A 17,820-nucleotide genomic window follows, 5' to 3' on the forward strand; every position below is an offset into this window, starting at 1 on the left:
GAAGGGACTTGGGGCCCAGCAGCAAGTGGGACACTGGCCTGCAGAGGGTGCTCCAGAGGCTGGGAATGCTAATTCCCTGGATGACCAGCAAGAGGAGCTGCAGGGGTGAGTCCCGCCCCATCACAACGAGTCATAGCTCATTCAGAGCTAATTTGGGGCAATAAAGGAAGGCTGCAAAAAGTTGTACAGCGATGGACCTGTGCAAAATGTTTTCTTTGATTTTTCACGTTCCTCCTGCATCAGTTGGAAAATATTTTCTGCAGGGTCTCATTTACTGTACTTCTGTCAAGTAAAAAGGGAAGAGGATTTCTTATTCAGTGGAATAAAACTTGGCTCTTGAAGGTAGAGACATTGCTATTTTAATCCAATTTCAAATGCATCTGTATAGCTCTCATGAAGAGAATTTTGAAGCTGCAGCAGCTACACCTATGATTACTTAATGTACAGTAATAATTATTTAAATCTGCTTCACAGTCTGACATAAGTCATTTTGCTTTTCATGTTTGCATTTTCAGCACATGCTATCCAAAGTGGGAATGTGGGATTTTGACATTTTCTTGTTTGACCGTTTGACAAATGGTAAGTCATAAAGTAACAACAAAAAAACCCAAATATTTGTTGTCCTACAATCCATCTCATACAATTATTCCAGGAATTCGTAATTATTTTGCCAGACTTTTCCTGTTCATACATTTTAAATGGGAATTGTAGGGTGCTCGGCTCCTTGCAAGATCACACCATTAAACATTTTCAGAACATTCATAATTGTATGGCAACACCCATTGTTTCATATTCTCTATGTATATAAATCTCCTCACTGTATTTTCCACTGAATGCATCCGATGAAGTGAGGTGTAGCTTATGCTCAAATAAATTTGTTAGTCTCTAAGGTGCCACAAGTACGCCTTTTCTTTATTCATAATTGTGTTATCTATAAATTTAATTTTTTCATATTTGTCATGGCCACCTTTTATTTCTGTATTGTAAAATGATAATTACTTACATTTATAAATGGCACATTCCACTGTGAAAAATCCACAAGTGCTTTAAAAAAATCTGTTGTTCATTTCAGATCATTATAATGTGCACTGGCCCTATATAGCCCACCTACACTGGGATGATCCTCCCATGATCAGCTGCACTGACTTCAGGGCCAGACTCCATCAGCCATGAATTTTTATTAATATAAAATGTTTTTGGTCTGAATTATTCTTTATTTATATTATTTGTCAGGATAGGATATTAATTATTCTTCTCATTCAGTAATGCTGTAATTATGAATTGCCGTAAAGTGTGTGTTAATGTCTATATTTGATTCTATACACACAACCACATACAAATCTAGACAATGAAATAGCACGGGTCAGTTAAGAGTGGAGGAGGGATTCAGAGCCTGATGGGGAAGGGGAAAGTATGACCACCCTATCCCTTCCACACTGCTAAATGGGAGGGGCTTCCCTATTAGATGCCAAGTAGATTGGCAGTAGAGGCAGAGCTTGAAGTATGGAAAACGTTGGGATTCACTGGTTTATAGGATTACTTATTAGCCCTCTGATTGGCAGTAGAAATTATGAGGAAAGGTGTGTAAATGACAAAGAAAGCAAAAATGTAATCCTGCTGACTTGCTGAAATTACATTGAATATACTGCATTATCTTCCCGTGCTACCGTCGTATAGCACTATAGCTGAAGAATCAAGAAAATGTTTTTCTGTCCTTTTGACTAAAATCTGTTTCCTCTTCAGACATTCATTATCCTTCAATCCTGAATCTCAAACAGTGAGGAAAAGACTCTCTTTAAACCTTTCCTTATATCATTGTACTTTTTGTTTAATTTAAATTTTCATTCAGTTCCATGAACATTGCAAATGGATTATTATAGAATTACACATACTCTTCCTAAATAGCTTGTCAAGATGAATATCAATGTAGGGCTCAATTCTGCCATTATTACCTCTACTGAACTCTTACTGAAGTTAGTATGAATTTATGGGGGGATTGAGTCCTTGCTTGGTTGAAACTTATTTTCGCTGCACAAGATGGCATTGTTACTGTCAGATCCAATTACAGCAATGTGCTGAACTAGATGCATGGATTATTCATATGTTTGTACATTCGTTTAGGAAATAAAGTTCAACTAACTGCAAACTGCTGACTTCTCAGTAATTTGTTTGGCTTTTAATACTAATTAACTTTGTCCATGTACTTAAGTAATTGAGATGAACTGACACTGTAATTAGAGCTTCTGATTTTAGGTTTTAACTGATGAATACCAATAAAACACTTGCAATTAAAAAAAAATGAAACTGATGTTTATCAAATAAGCACTGGAGAAACACCAGAAATGGTTACTAAGTAATTGTATTGATTTCACTCCTTTTCCAGGGCAGTGTGTTTATATAGGCTCTCTGACTTGTATCTAAGGGCTTGTCTACATGGAACAGTAAACTGGATATAGGGTTGGGATTTCTAAAGCACACTAACATGTGCATTAATTGGTCCATGTAAATCCTGCTGGTCTGCACTAAAGGTTCCCCAGTGTGCTTTAATGTAGTGCTGTTTGAAACAGTACTACATGTATATACAAAGAGAGAGCCCCGAAAAATCCTGATTTTTTTGGACATTTATATAGAACTCAAAAGTTACTAAAATTTTGAAAAATGAAATTAATAAACCCTGATCAATAGAAGCCCTAAATATAGTTCACTGGGGACACTGTGCTAAGTTCAAGTGCTAAAACCATCAACCTCATCGTCTGCATAGACTCCTGAAGTGGCCCTTGTTTGTGAAGTTCACAGTTGTGTTCGTACTGAAAGGTTTCTTTCCTAATGGGTCTCTTCTGGGCATTGCTTTGTGAATTCATTACATGTATAATGCAGAAATAGGAGAATGATTTCTAGTACAATATAAACTACACATAAGAGAGAATATCTCAAAGGTGAATTCCACTGACGTTGTCCATACAGGACCGAGTTCTGATCCTGCAAATACATTGTGATTAACTTTACTCCCATGCACAAAGTTACTTATGTGCATAAATTAGGGTTGCCAACCCTCCAGCATTGCTCTGGAGTCTCCAAGAATTAAAGATTGTCATGTGATGAAACCTCCAGGAATATGTCCAACCAAAATTGACAACCGTAGCATAAGTGTTGGAAGGATCAGCTCTCAAGAGATTGAATCAGTTCAGACCATTAGAAAATAAGCAAGATCTTGTTTGTGCATGGTTGTCACTGCATTATTTATCTGCTGTTAAAATAAGTTAACAAGTGTTCTATATTTTCAGGAAACAGCCTGGTAACATTGCTGTGCCACCTCTTCAATGTGCATGGGCTTATTCACCACTTCCAGTTAGACATGGTTACATTACATAGGTTTTTAGGTAAGTCCTTTCTTCAACTTTATAGTCAAGGCATTTTACAGCTTAGGTAGGATGCAAACATGGCGCTGTCTCTTGCTTCAATTATATTTTATAATATTGCTGACATTTGCAATATTTTTATTTTTATATATTTTATATTTTTTTATTTTTATATATATGTAATATTCTTGCAAATGTTAACAATTGAACATTTCTGTAAAATACACTAACTTTACTTTACAAGCAATAAAGTCTCAGACCAATTGAAGTCAATGGTGAGACTTCAGTGGACTTTGGATTGGTCTCTAAACCAGTCTTTCATCAGCGCAGATAAAGCTGAACTACTGATTTTTAAAAATCAACCACCTTATACTGAGCCACACACAGACTGGGTAGGCCCACACAGACAGAACTACACAGACGCTGTAGAATCAATCCAAATACATCTCAGTGGAAATGGAACTGTAGTGCAGTGTTGTTATTTTAGTGATTTATAGAGCAGCTAAGAGCCTATTTACAAAATTTAACAAATTATATCAAGCTGTCTACACTGGATAGCGCTGATGAAAGCTGCTGCTGCTGCCGCCACTGCCAACAGAAATATTAGCCCCCATGTTGTCAGGGTACCAAAGAAAGAAAGAAAGAAAGCCAAAGACAAGGAAGTCCATTAATCGTGTCCTGTCAGAGTTTCAAAGGTAGTGTCCTGCCAGTGAGAGAGCACAGCTGCCACTCCTGCAAAGTGTAAACTCTGCAACCGTCAGAAGGGTACCACAAATACCAAAGTACCTTGACCTATTTAAATGCCATGACTGACTGTACAGGGTAAGAAGCAGCCTCTCAGATCACTCAATCTGAAATTATACAAGGCTTAAAGAATTATCATCAACTCCTTCAGGTGATGTATATATTTGATATATAGTCATGCAGTGCTAGCTGTATTATAAAAAAAAACAAAACCCATGGACTGAAATAGTATATACACATATACTATTTATACACACACACACATATACTATACCAGTAATTGTCTCTAGCAACTTGTATAAAAGACCAAAAACAATTACAACAAAAGCCCTATGCCAGAAGGAATTACCAGTGAGTGATTCTCTTTTGTGCCACATACACATACCCAATTCTTAGCCTCACATGAGGTGTCTCTGTCCCAGTCAGTACAATGTGCATTCCATCCTTCTGGCAATTAATAGCTAGGGAAGTCTCATACTAGAGATTTCCTTGTCTCCCTGATACATTTTGGAGACCCGGGTTGCCAGGAAAGTCATTCAATAGCAGTGAGTCAATGCCACTGGAATTTTGCTTCTGATCCCTCTCCCCGCTTAATAGGACATTGTCCTCAGAGAGGAGGGTGATTTGGACAATGTTATAATACAGCCTTTGCATATGCAATGTCATTTTGCCCTGAGATGGCACAGTGGATTGCCTGGTGTGTAAATGTGCTATCACATAGCACAACCAAATTTCAGGAGCAAACCTCAGTGATTTCTTGTGCCAACAGGAGCTGAGAGAAGGCTGTAAAGTCGGATCTCAATCTTCCAGGTGGAAAGTTAGTTTCTAGTGCTGGAATTGCTAAAACAAGAGGGACTGGGATTTTAAAATGCAAGGATAGAGATGACTAAAAATATTCCAGGAATTTCCACTTGGATTACCAAAATACTGTATTTCTGAGGCCCTGCCTAAAGGACATGAGCACACCTTTGTCCATGGATAATCAATCAAGTAATAACCCCCCCCCCCCACCTCCAACTGACCCAACCTCCTGCCTCTGCAGTGAAATAGGTACTGCCTTAATGACATATTACTCACATACCACAGCGGCCTAAAATAATTACACTTTACTGTGTATAATTTTGCCTCCCTTGCTCCCACCCTTATTTTACTTCTAAATAAGAGCCTTCACTACGGCAAGAAAAGCTTGATTTATGAACTAGGTCCAGAATCCTCTAGGACCTCACAAATCCTTTCAAGCAATTTTTTTCCTCCAAAGGCATCTTAGTAAGAGTACTAAGCCAGGCAAGATGTAGACATTTGAAGAAAATCCCCAGACCCCTGAGCATAACCCCAACTCTTGTTTTAATCCCAGTTTCCAAGAATGATCATGGTGTTGGGACAGATCATCTTTTCCCTGTTTTGCTTTCTAGTTATGGTTCAAGAAGATTATCACAGCCAAAACCCATACCACAACGCAGTCCACGCTGCTGACGTCACTCAAGCTATGCATTGCTATCTAAAGGAGCCCAAGGTAATAACAAATGAAAACAATAGGACTTTGCACTGACAGAGCTTGTCAAATAAGAGTTTCAAATCATTGTACCAAGATAGATTAAAATAGCTATTTTGTAGATGGGGAAAATAGTTAAGCCACTTAAACTCACCATGACTCAAGCTTACACAGCTACTCAGTAGCAAAATCAGAAAGAGTCCAGTTGCCTGATTCTGATCTCACTTGAATTTGTGTAAACAAAGGGCAATTCTGTTGAAGTCAATGGAGTGTTACCCAGATATAAGTGAGAGTGGAATCAGGCCCTGTGTTTCATGAGTCAGTCTTCTAGACTAACTACAAGACCATGCTGCCTCTCAATGCACAGGATAGCTGACATCTGGAATCTACAGGGCACACTTGTTTCTCATTGCAGGGCACCTTATTCAAATCAGAGCACGTTTATCATCATATTAGTAATAAATAACTGGCACTCGACAACAGAAAGGCTTGGGAGCTTGTTCCAAATCATAATGAGAATGACCTTCCACTCTGCTTCTAAATGACATGAAAGGTATTTCAGAAAGGATAGTGGCCAACATTTTCGAACTTGGGTGTGTGAAGTTAGACCGCTAAATCAGGTCTATTATTTAGGTGTATGAATCTGGATTGAGATGCCTAACATTAAGCAGACAACTTTGAAAACTTTGATGGCCTTTGTACACTGATATACTGATAATACCGATGAAGTGAGCTGTAGCTCACGAAAGCTTATGCTCAAATAAATTTGTTAGTCTCTAAGGTGCCACAAGTACTCCTTTTCTTTTTGCGAATACAGACTAACACGGCTGCTACTCTGAAAACTGATAATACAGTGCTTTACTAGTAGTGTAATGTACCTCTAATATTTTCAAGTAGTTCTCGATAGCAGAGTTGATCTTATACAATATGTTACACTGGTAGTTTTATCTGTTGTTTCTAAACTGGATCTTTGAGACTAAATATCAGTATTTTTGTAGAAGCTAACCTGGTTGTTTTTTTGTTTTGAGCCTGTTAACTGCTCATACTAACATAAAAACTATTTATATTAATGAGTCAGCATATAACCAAGTAGATTTTAACTCTTACCAGTACAGCAACTCATGGGAGGGACACAAAGGGGAGCACCAGCTAAAGGGGGGGGGGCACGTGACCTCTCCATGTGACCTGCCATGTGACTCCTCCCCACCCTGCCCCCAACTCCATCCCACATTATTGTGGGGGCTCTGTCCTCCCACTGCACCAGCTCCCCCTGACATTCGGCTGCTCTTTCTGGCAGCCAGGCCCTAGGTCACGCCCGGATGCTGCCAGGTGCAGCACAGCAGCTGCCTGGGAGGGTGCCTGAAGAGGAGAGATTCTGGCCTTCTGGCTCTGGCCCCGCCCCTTCCTCTCTTCACCCGGTCGGCGGGGGCACTTGAGCCTGGGAAGGGTCACTTGACCCTTTGGATCCCTCCCATCAGTTGCCAGCCCGACCCCGACCCCCCTCACAAAAAATGTTCCGTGACTAGAGCCCTGTGCGAATACAAATTTATACCCGAGGATGTGGATATCCGCAGATAGAAATCGGTATCCGCTGAACCACAGGGCTCTCCTGGGAACCTCAGCAGTGAAAGGAGAACATGGGGCCACCGGGCAGCCTCATGCCGGCAGCTCCTCCGGCACAGCTGTACTCTCTCCAGCCCAGCCCTGGCTTCCGGTGAGGCTGTACAGATCCCAGACAGGAGAGACAGCTGCATGGAAGGGCTGGGGGTGGTACAGCTACAGCGGAGGAGCTGCTGGCATGGGGTCACCCAGTGGCCCCATGTTCTGCTCCTTTCACCACTGCAGTTTCCAGGAGAGCCCTGCGGTGTTCAGCAGATACCGAATGTGCCTTTCCGGTACGGTATATCAGCAATAAATACCTTAATGATACAGCGTACCTGACTGTACTGGCTTACTTGCACCACTGCATTACAGCCTGATAGTTTTGATAGATACAAACTGTGTAATGACCTCAAAAGTGTCATACCTGTGGATGGCTGTGTATAAGTAGTTATCTCAGATGATAGCATTGTAAATTGAACTATAAAACCAAACAATTACATGATGTTGGAGTTGCTTTGATTTTCTTGCTAAAATAATTGTTTGCCTGTTTGTGCTAATGTTGTGGTCAATTTTGTGTGGTCCAGTTTGCCAAATTCCTTACCCCTCTGGACATTATGCTTGGACTGCTCGCTGCTGCAGCTCATGATGTAGACCATCCAGGGGTCAACCAACCATTTTTGATCAAAACCAACCACCACCTTGCCAGCTTATACCAGGTGAGACTGTGCTTTTGGGGGTGGGGGTTTAAGATGGACTTAGGGCATTGCTGCAGTGCATTTTCAGGTTGAGGCTGTGGTTTCAAGTCTAGCTGAATCACAATTGTTACAAGTTTGGCAATTTCAGTATAGATCCTCAGTACACATTTGTTTGCATCGCAAAACTACCACTGCAACTGAGCAATAGGGTGCAAATACCAATGCCTGTTCAGGACAGTATTAGTGCTGAAAAGGCAGCAAGGCTGGGAAGATTTCTGAATGGGTGGGCTGAGGTAAGATTGTATAGATTTGTGGCTTAAAATTAACAGTCTTCTAAAAATTCCTTTCCAACCCCACATATGGCGATCAGTTAGACCCTGAGCATGTGAGCAAGAACCAGCCAGCCAGGTACCTGAGAGAGAGAGAATGCTTGGTGCCACCTAAAGCCCTGGCCCACCCCTTCTAATGTCCCATCTCCAGCCATGGCCATTCCTTCAGAGGAAGGAGACCAAAACCAAACAAACCCAGAATACAGTGGGGGGTGGGAGGAGTGGGGAGAGAGAGAATCCCTTCCTGACCCTTGCGGAAGACCAGGTGAAGCCCTGAAGCATGAGATTTTAGGAACATAAGATATAAACCAGAAGGGACTCTCATGGCTGCTGAGCACTGCCCCCCAACACCACAGGCAACTTTGTCATACAGTCCTACTCATAAATGTGTCCAGCTCTCTCTTAAAACTAATTAAGTTGTAAATCCGTATTATTTATGTACATATATCTGTGTATATAATATAGCCATATATACAATATGTAATATATCCATATTATTCATGCACATATAAATCCATATATGTTTACATGTGTGTTTTATATGTCAGCTTTGGCTACTGTACTTATCCTGAAAAGTTACATCTTCACTACCTGCTGGATCGGCGGGCAGCGATCGATCCAGCAGGGATCAATTTATCACATCTAGTCTAGATGCGATAAATTGACCCCCGAGTGCTCTCCCGTCGACTTCGGTACTCCAGCGCTGCGAGAGGTGTAGGCAAAGTAGACAGGGGAGCGGCAGCAGTCGACTCACCGTGGTGGAGACACTACAGTACGTTGATCTAAGTACGTCGACTTCAGCTACGTTATTCGCATAGCTGAAGTTGCATAATTTAAATCGATCCCCCTCTCCATCCCCCTGCCCAGTGTAGACCAGGTCTTAGAAGCAGAAAGTCTGTGTACCCTGTAGTCAGCTGCAACAGCATGTGGCATTGGAAAATCCTGACTCCCAGGAAGCGTAAGTAGAGTTAGGATCAGGGAACTGGCTTTGGGGCTTTTCACGTCCAAGAAACACACAAAAGTGTGCACTGACCATGATCCCTGGCGTTCAAAACTCAGACCTTGGACCTGTCCAAAAAAAAAATCTGGTGTATTAGTGATAAAATTCTTTAAATCTTATGCATTTTAGAACAATGAGGAGACGGATTGCTAAAGGCCATGTGCCTTTCTGAATACACTGAGCATGATGACTGCACGGTCCTGATTTTAATAATTTGCTGAGTACTTAGAGAGAGGAAGATTCTCTCTTCCTCCCCACCCGCCCTTCCCCCACCCCCATAGACACTTGTGGTTTTACAGATAAGATGGTGATTGTGTAACAGTTCAACTGTCCTTCTACCCTGAGATAAAGGAATAGACAGGGCAATGTGAGCCAAGGCCAGGACAAAGTGTTGCACACATAGCTATGACTTTGTGACTAGCTTAACTTGCTGAATCAGTTTATGACAAGTTATACCCAAACAGCAGGTACAGCTAGGTTCTGCCTACATTATTTTGCTCCAATCTCCTCTAAATGTTGGGGCAATTGGATTGGAGAGGGGAGCCAAGTAGCTGTGGAAGGCAGGGTTAGGATCGATGGAAAGAGAAATGGGGGAGATCCATCTCATACAAACCCTCAGTTCTGACAACAGAAAATGATGACTAACTTTTTTCTTTCAACAGTCTACTTAATGTCCAGTCTTCCTCACTTCCTGTTAGGTTTTGATTTACCTCTGCACTATTGGGTTCCAGCCAGAAATAGGAGCCTTCTCAAAGGAAAGCCCATTCTCATGTCATTCGTAGCCCAGTTTGTGGTTGAGAGATGTGGGTAGCTCAGAGAAGCACCCATATTTGGGGGATTTATTTACATCACTGAATCTTCTGAGGTTTGACCATCAGAAACAGCAAGGGCCTTCTCATGACAGCCACCACCTTCTTTGAGAACGTTCTCTTCCACTTCTTTTGTGACTGTCTAAGGAACAATATAATTTTGGCCCCTAGTAATCTCATTATAATGGGCTACCCAGTATGGGAACTGTAACAATCTGTACCATGAGTTTTAGGCCCTAAACGTAATGAAAGCTTCCTACAGCCAGCCATAAATATGCCTGTACAATGTAGGGGTTCAAATAAAGTATTAAACTTCCTCTAGATTAGGATTTAATTGTTAAGAAACACACCAGTTCGCAATTGACATTAACCCACCGCCTCCTAGTCCTCTCCCTGTTTAGTTTATATCCCCACAGGCTAAGGTAATTAGCCTTAATAAGTCAGCAGAGGGGTCCTTGGTGGAAAGCTGACAATTCTAATTGCTAGCAGCAGCTGTATGGTTTCTCGGTGCTCACACTTAATGTTAAAGATGTATGGCTTCATGCTCAGCTGTCACTTGTTAACCTGATCTTTCTTTAGTTGTCCAGAGTGAACTTAAAATACGGGGGAGGGAAGGGGTGAAGAGAGAGACTGAGAGCTTTTATGCAATCTTGCTGTATAATACCAGACCATGAAGGGCAGCGGGTGAAACTTCCCCTAGGGGAGGCTAACTCCCTGTCCTGCCTCTTCCACCTGTGACCCCGCCCGCACTCTACCTCCAGCCCCACCCCTCCCCGCCTCGGCTCAGCTCAGCTCGGCTCCCTCCCCACTGGGACCACCTGCCACTCTCTCACCACGTCTCTCTTCTCTTCCCCACTCTCCCACAAGGCCCCCCCGCCCATTGCATCCCTCCTCTCCTCCACCCCTTTTCCCCGTGAGGTCTCCTCCACCCACCGCTCCCCCTTCCCCATATCTCTCCTCTCCTCCACCCCTTCCCCCACGGGGGTAGGAGGGTGAGGAGGGAGGCAGCAAGCAGCAGTCGGGGGGAGGTCTCGTGGGGAGAAGGAGGGGTGGAGAGAAGAGGAATGTGGCGGGCAGTGGGGGCCTCTGGATAAGCGGGGTGGAGTGGAGGGACCCACCAGGCAGCGGTAGGCGGGCAGTGGGGGCCTCTGGGAAGGGGCAGAGTAGGGCGCAGAAGAGGCAGAGCGCAGGTGGGTCCACCATTGTCCAGGCATCCAGCAGCCTCCCCTGGCCTATTATACCTGCTGCCCGTGCATGAGCAGAAATTTACAGAACTGAAAACTTTTTTTTTCTTCTAGTAGGAACGAAGTAATTATCATCATATCTTGCACTTCTATAGCAGCTTTCCTCAGCGTATCTCAGAGTACTTTCCGACTTCATTAATCAAATCCCATCTCTTTCCTGAATATATAGAAACATCTCACAGTTTTAGTAAAACAAAAAAAAAGAGCAGTGATACGATGAATTAGAACAGTAAATTCAGAAAATGTGAAAGAAATAAGAGAAAAATAGATAAATGTGAGCATCCAACTGGACCTGTTTTCCCACATATTTCCCTCTCTCCTCTCAGGTCTGCAGTAACGTGCTCTACCCCACTTTCTCTTTCCACTTCAGTTACTAGTCCCTAATAAATGGTGTGTCAAAGAAACAGTACAATAGAACTTGTAGAATGCAATAAGCATTTGTCAAGGATGTCTCCTCAGCAACAGGACTTCTTGATAAGATAGTTCTGAGAAGAATTGTTATATAGTTTATACTATCACCATCCACCATCTTATGATACCTCTGTATGTAGAGGGCAGCTCGGAAGCATCTTGATGTCACTTTCATTATTTTAATGTTTATATTGTGGCAGTGCCTATTCAGGACGCCATATGCTAGGCATATGGCTATGTGCAAACACATACTAAGAGACAGTGCCTGCCTCAAAGAGCTAACACACTATTTGTTATATGATTCTGCATGTACATCAGACTTTGATCACTTATTCCAGTTTATATATTTCCTCCTAACGAAAAATCAAAGGTAACAAGGACAGATTGAAAGAAAATATGAATTATAGGAGGAGCTGTTAGCAATATTGATGATTAAAGGTTGCCTGACACTTTCCATTATAAGACCGGTTTTAATAGCTTATAACTTTGGTTGGACTGAAATTTTCCATGTCAGGTATCTGTGTCAGACTAATGTTTTTAAATTCTTATTTTTTATTTAAAGTTTCAGCTAAAACAGCTCAGCTATTTCTGAGAATGAGATTGAAGAAAAATACATTGCTTTACCCTTAGTTTAAAAAACCAGCTTACACCCATGTAATAGAGAAGTTCTAGTGCCTTTATGCTTTGCAGCAATGACTTGAAATTTAGCAGGGTGTTGTTGGGGTCTCAGCTCCTCATCTTTAAATTGCAGATTATATCACCTACCTCATTTCACAAGAGTGTTATGAAGATAAATTAATTAATATTTATGAAGCACTTGGATACTTCAGTGATGAGCACCATAGAATAACCCATGAGGAAATTAATAATTCTGTGTTCAGAGCAGGGTGTGAATAGTGTGCAATAAATAAGGCCTGTGGCCACACATTGAACAGTGAGAAAATAGCTGCTCAGTAAATAAGCACCGTCTGTTCTGGACACTGAAAATTAGTATGTGATCATGCCATTAAGACTGTTTCATAATGCATAAGCACAAGAGATACAATTAAGGTTTCATAGGTCTGGTGGTCCCTCCTCCTTCTCTCTCACCACACACTCTCTAATCCCTCCTCCATGCAATCCCTCATGGTCCCACCACCTCATCCATGCACTCATTTGTGGTCCTTCCTCCTCATCTGCACAATCCCTCATGAGGTTGTTTCCTCCTCCACCATGCACCCCAATCCTTCATGGTCCTTCTTCTTCCTCCTCCTCCATGCAATCTCATGGGCCCACCTTGTCCTCTTCTGCACCATCCCTCATAGTCCCATCTCCTTCTCCTCCCCCATGTGATCTTTGTGGTCCGACCTCCTCCTCTTCCGTACAACCCCTTGTGATCTTCCTTTTCCAAGTGATTCCTCATGGTTCCTCCTCCACTACCTCACAATCCCTCATGGTCTCTCCTCCACACAGGCCTTCATGCTCCCGTCTCTTTTTCCTCCACACAGTCCTTTGTGCTCCCTCCTCTATATGCATGTGATCCCCTTCCACCATGCAATCCCTTGTGGTCCTATCTCTTCCACATGATCACTGTGGTCCCACCCTCCTCCATGCACTCTCTTGTGGTCCATCGCCTTCTCCCTATGTGATTTCCTCATGGTTCTTCCTCCCTGCAGTCCTTTATGGCACCTATCGTTAGTCTTCATCCTTGTCACTTTTCTCTTTGTGATTTCTCTCTTCTCTCTCCCATACCTGCCCCTACAGAAACCACAGCCGTTCTTTAATCAATGGACACCAGCCCTTCCCAAGCTCATCAGCCTCATTAGTCTTCATCAGTGTCACTTTTCTCTTTGTGATTTCTCTTATCTCTCCCATACCTGCCCCTACAGAAACCACAGCAGTTCTTTAATCAATGGACACCAGCCCTTCCCAAGCTCATCAGCCTCTGTTGCTGAGGTCTGAATGTTGTGGGGGCTGCCTGGCAGCAAGTGAGCAGGCGCTGCTGGCGTGACAGCATTGTTGTATTATCTCATAGAATTACGGTGACTGCTCATGCATCCCCCGAATACCAGACAGTCCAGTACTTCCAAAAAATGGACCTGCCTGCATGACCCTGCTCCCACAGGTGTGACCTTGAACACACGGAGGATGCTATTTTTAAGAGCTTGCTGCCCCCTCCCCCCAGTGTAACCTCATGAGTATGTCTATGATTTAGTCATGAGTATTTTTAGTAAATGTCATGAAAATGTGATGGGCAATAAATAAAAATTCCTGGCCCATGACTTATCCATGACTTGTATTATAAATCTTGGGTGGGGAAGCCACTGCTTGGTGGGTCCAATGGCGCCAGGGGCCACTGAGCAGCGGCTGCTCCAGCCACCCACACTACTGGGGGGACCACGGGGCTGCTGCTCAGGGGGAGGGACCAATGCAGCCCAGCTGGCAGGAGCTGCCCTGGAACCGCTGCTGTGAGCTGCCAACTAGCAGCTGCTCCGGGGACTGCTGCTGAGGTGGAAAGTGGGAGGCCGCTGTTGCGGGGGGAGGGGAGAGAACTGCTGCTTGGGCGTGGGGGCGGGTCCAGCTTGGCACCAGCTGCCGGGGGACATCCTGGGACCACCGCCAGGAGCTACCGAGCATCAGCTACTCTGGATGCCCCTAGGGGTTGCCAAGCTGCCCCGGGACTGCTGCTGGATGTGGGGGCAGTGGCCACTGCTCAGGAGAGGACCAGGGGCCGCTGCTTGAGGGAGGTGGGGGGCGGCTGCTGTTTGTGGGGGGGGCAGGGCCAGTGCAGCACCAGCTGCCAGAAGCTGCCCCAGGCCACCAAGCACCAGCTACTCCAGCCAGCCCTGGGACTGCTGCTGGGGAGGGGAACAGGGACTGCTGCTCAGGGGCCCAAGGGGTGCTGTTCAAGGGTGCTATTGCTTGGGGGTGGGGGCCAATGCAGCACCAGCTGCCAGGGGCCACCCTGGGGACCACTGCCGAGAACCGCCGAGCTCTGGCTGCTTCACACGTCCCTGCCCCCCCATCACTGCTGCTGGGGAGGGGCCCTGGGGCTGCTGCTCAGGGAAGGGCTGGGGGGGCTGGGGCCAGCACAGCACCAGCTGCCAGGGCCCACCCCGGGACTGCTGCCGGGGACTGCCAAGCATAAGCTACTCCAGCCAGGCCCTGGATCGTTGCTGGGGAGGCAGCCATGAGCCACTGCTTGGGGGGGGGGCAGGGAATGCTGTTCGAGAGAGCCTGGGGAGCAACTGGTTGGGAGGGGGCAGGCATGGCACTAGTTCCTGGGGTCTGCTCCAGGACTGCTGCTGGGTACCACGAGGCTGTGACTGCTCCAGTGGCCCCCCCCAGGACCACTGCTTGTGTGGGGGGTCCAGTGCAGCACTATCCCCCACCCCGGGATTGCTGGCGGGGGCTGCCCAGCAGCAGCTACTTACCCCCAGGACAGTTGCTGGGGCGGGGGGGGGGAGGCCAGGGGCCGATGCTTGGTGGGGACTGGGGGGGTGAGGGGGCTGCTGCTGGGGGAGGGCCGGGGGGCGGGGGGCGCTGCTTGCAGGGGCAGTGACTACCACAGCAGCCATTGCTCGGGGGCCAGCTGCTCAGGCTGCCCAACTAGAGGCCTGTGCGGCTGGCCCCGGAGCCAGCTGCTTGGGCGGCCCTGAGGTCAGCCACATTGGCCACTGTAGTAGTCATGGAAAGTCACAGAGTCCGTGACCTCTGTGACAGACACGGAGCTCTACTCATGAACCATGTGAGCAAGGTCACGCCAGCAGGGGTGGAGCAGTACATTCTTCAAAATGGCAAACCATTTAAAAACAGGACTATCTGCCTTGTATGTCCCACAGCACCCCTGTGTCACTCAGTGCACAGGATTCAGTAAATGTTCAATATTTCTTTTTATCTTCATCATTTGGCTACCACAGACCCCCAAATGCATCCGATGAAGTGAGCTGTAGCTCACAAAAGCTTATGCTCTAATAAATTTGTTAGTCTCTAAGGTGCGACGGGTACTCCTTTTCTTTTTGCGAATGCAGACTAACACGGCTGCTACTCTGAAACAAGAAATTGAACTGACTACCAAGGACGATCCCAGGCCTTACTTACTGCTCACCACCCAAAGCCTGCACTGAATGCAGAAATTGGGTGGCATTGTGTAATGTACAGCTGCTTTCCCTTTTCTCTTCTCTCCCAGCTGAGAGGACAACATATCCCTGCCAAAGCCACAATGTTTGATGGTTATTATCTAACTGCAAGCCTCACCATTTTGTTTGGGCACCAGTTGCAACCTTCCGTGCTATGCAGTGTATATAGGTGTCTCATTAGACCCTGTTAGAGTGTGTTGTGTTAGGAATATTATGGGATTAGGATCTTTGCATCTTCATATTATAAATCCAGGACACATTGGGCATCTTGGCTGCAATTCACCTTGGAGGGCTTGTGCAAAGACCCTCCTCTCCCCACCCCCCCATCATGTTCCATAGAGGTTTGTGGAATGCAAGCTACACGGGAAGGTATTTATACTCTGTGTGCTGCAGAGGGCAGTAATGCACCCGGGCCAGGAGATCTAAAATGGCCCTATTGCCCCCCTCCCACACACACAAGCCATGAGGAGGTGCAAGGGATGCTATTCCAGCTCATAGGATGCAGTAATAGCTGCTGGGAGCTGTACTACAGACCTGCACCCTGCCTCTGAGCTTGGGGAGTGGATTTTTCACTTCCCCTCTACAGTACCTCTACCTTTGTGTGCTTGAAATGAATTTCAGACATGAAGAGCCACACACATCAGTAAATTAGATTGGTGCATGTGGAACCTTGATGGAGGTGGTAGAAGGAGTAGACTGCAACAGGGAGCCTACTTGGCTGGGAGATGAAGCTGATATGCTGGGCAGACTGGGACTGGAAATGGGGAAACTGGGACTTGCTGAGCCGGAAAACCAGGTGTGGGAAGTCAATGAGGAATGTGGAGAAGGGGCTGAGAGCCATTGGGATGGAAGTGAAGATTGAGATCAGATTAAGACTTTTGCCTGTAGGTCTTTTATCTGCCTCAGTTGTTGCAGAAGTTGGAAGGGGTGTAGTGAATGAGGCAGGGGCTTGCAGGAAGAGAAAGGGTGGTCTCATGCTTAACGCAGTTGAATGCTGACCTGGGGAACTGGATTATATCCCTGCCTCTGCCACAGAGTCCCCGTGTGGTGGTGGGCAAATTATCTAACCAAACTTCGCCCAGGTAAGTACTAATTGGGTGTTCCTCATTTACTGGGTACCCAACTTCTGACCCTGGAGTATGTTTTACAGAAACACTGAGCACTCACAAGAGCTGTGCTTTGAACATATAACGGGTTATATAATGCCAAGTACAGGGAAAAATCAGGTCCTAGACTTTTCAAATTGAGTACCCAAAAATGAATGAATACTTTTAACTTTAATCTCTCTGTACTCCAGTTCCCCATCCATAAAATGGTGATAATACCACCTCCTCGTCAGACAGGAATATTGTGGAAATAAATAAATAAATAATTTTGAAGCACTCAGATACTATACTGAGGACCATCAGAGAAAAGTCCATGCCTAAATTAATAATTGTCTTTAGAGCAGGATTTGAGTACTGTACAGTAATTAAGGTCTAGAATCACGCATTGGACAATGAGGATAAAACAAAACATTGAATGGTGGTTCATTCATTGAACACTGTCCCTGATGTGTAATTTATTTATATACACTGACAGAAAAGTCAAAGGAATGAGATAAAGATGTGTAAATAAGCATACCCACAAGCACTGCATAAGAAAGGAAGAACAGTAGCTTAAATACCAGAAACTTGAAAAAACAAATTTTCCCTGAAATTACTTCCTTATTTCTTCCATGTGTGTCTTATCCATCCAGGTGTGATCCTTCTCACACATCTTTGGTTTATGCTTCGGGACATGTTCCCTCCCAATGCTTTCTGTAGGAGACCTGCATGCTCGAATTCCACGCTTTCCTCTAGGAAGTGTGCATTCTTAGAATTTCAGGTCTCTAAATACATTCCTATAACCACCTCTCTGGAGCTGTAAACAAATAGTTTCAGTTATGCTTCATCTCCATCTGACTCCTTATTTCTCACTGTCAGCTTAAAAACCCACCTCAAAAGATGTCTGAATTCTCTCTCATCTAAACGACGCC

At 44.8% G+C, this 17,820-nt stretch overlaps 1 protein-coding gene across 3 annotated transcripts in view; it reads left to right on the forward strand.

Annotated features, from left to right (window-relative positions):
• Positions 1-17,820, forward strand: part of PDE7B (phosphodiesterase 7B) — a 301,162-nt gene that overhangs the window by 271,185 nt on the left and 12,157 nt on the right. For all 3 annotated transcript variants that reach the window (XM_038396477.2, XM_038396478.2, XM_043511023.1), the window contains 4 exons: positions 516-579; positions 3,285-3,380; positions 5,516-5,616; positions 7,782-7,913. In XM_038396477.2, coding sequence (XP_038252405.1) covers positions 516-579; positions 3,285-3,380; positions 5,516-5,616; positions 7,782-7,913 — 393 coding nt within the window. The remainder of the gene's footprint in view (positions 1-515; positions 580-3,284; positions 3,381-5,515; positions 5,617-7,781; positions 7,914-17,820) is intronic.

The sequence above is a fragment of the Dermochelys coriacea genome, chromosome 3 (assembly GCF_009764565.3).
Source record: "Dermochelys coriacea isolate rDerCor1 chromosome 3, rDerCor1.pri.v4, whole genome shotgun sequence".
NCBI classification, from domain to species: Eukaryota; Metazoa; Chordata; order Testudines; family Dermochelyidae; genus Dermochelys; species Dermochelys coriacea.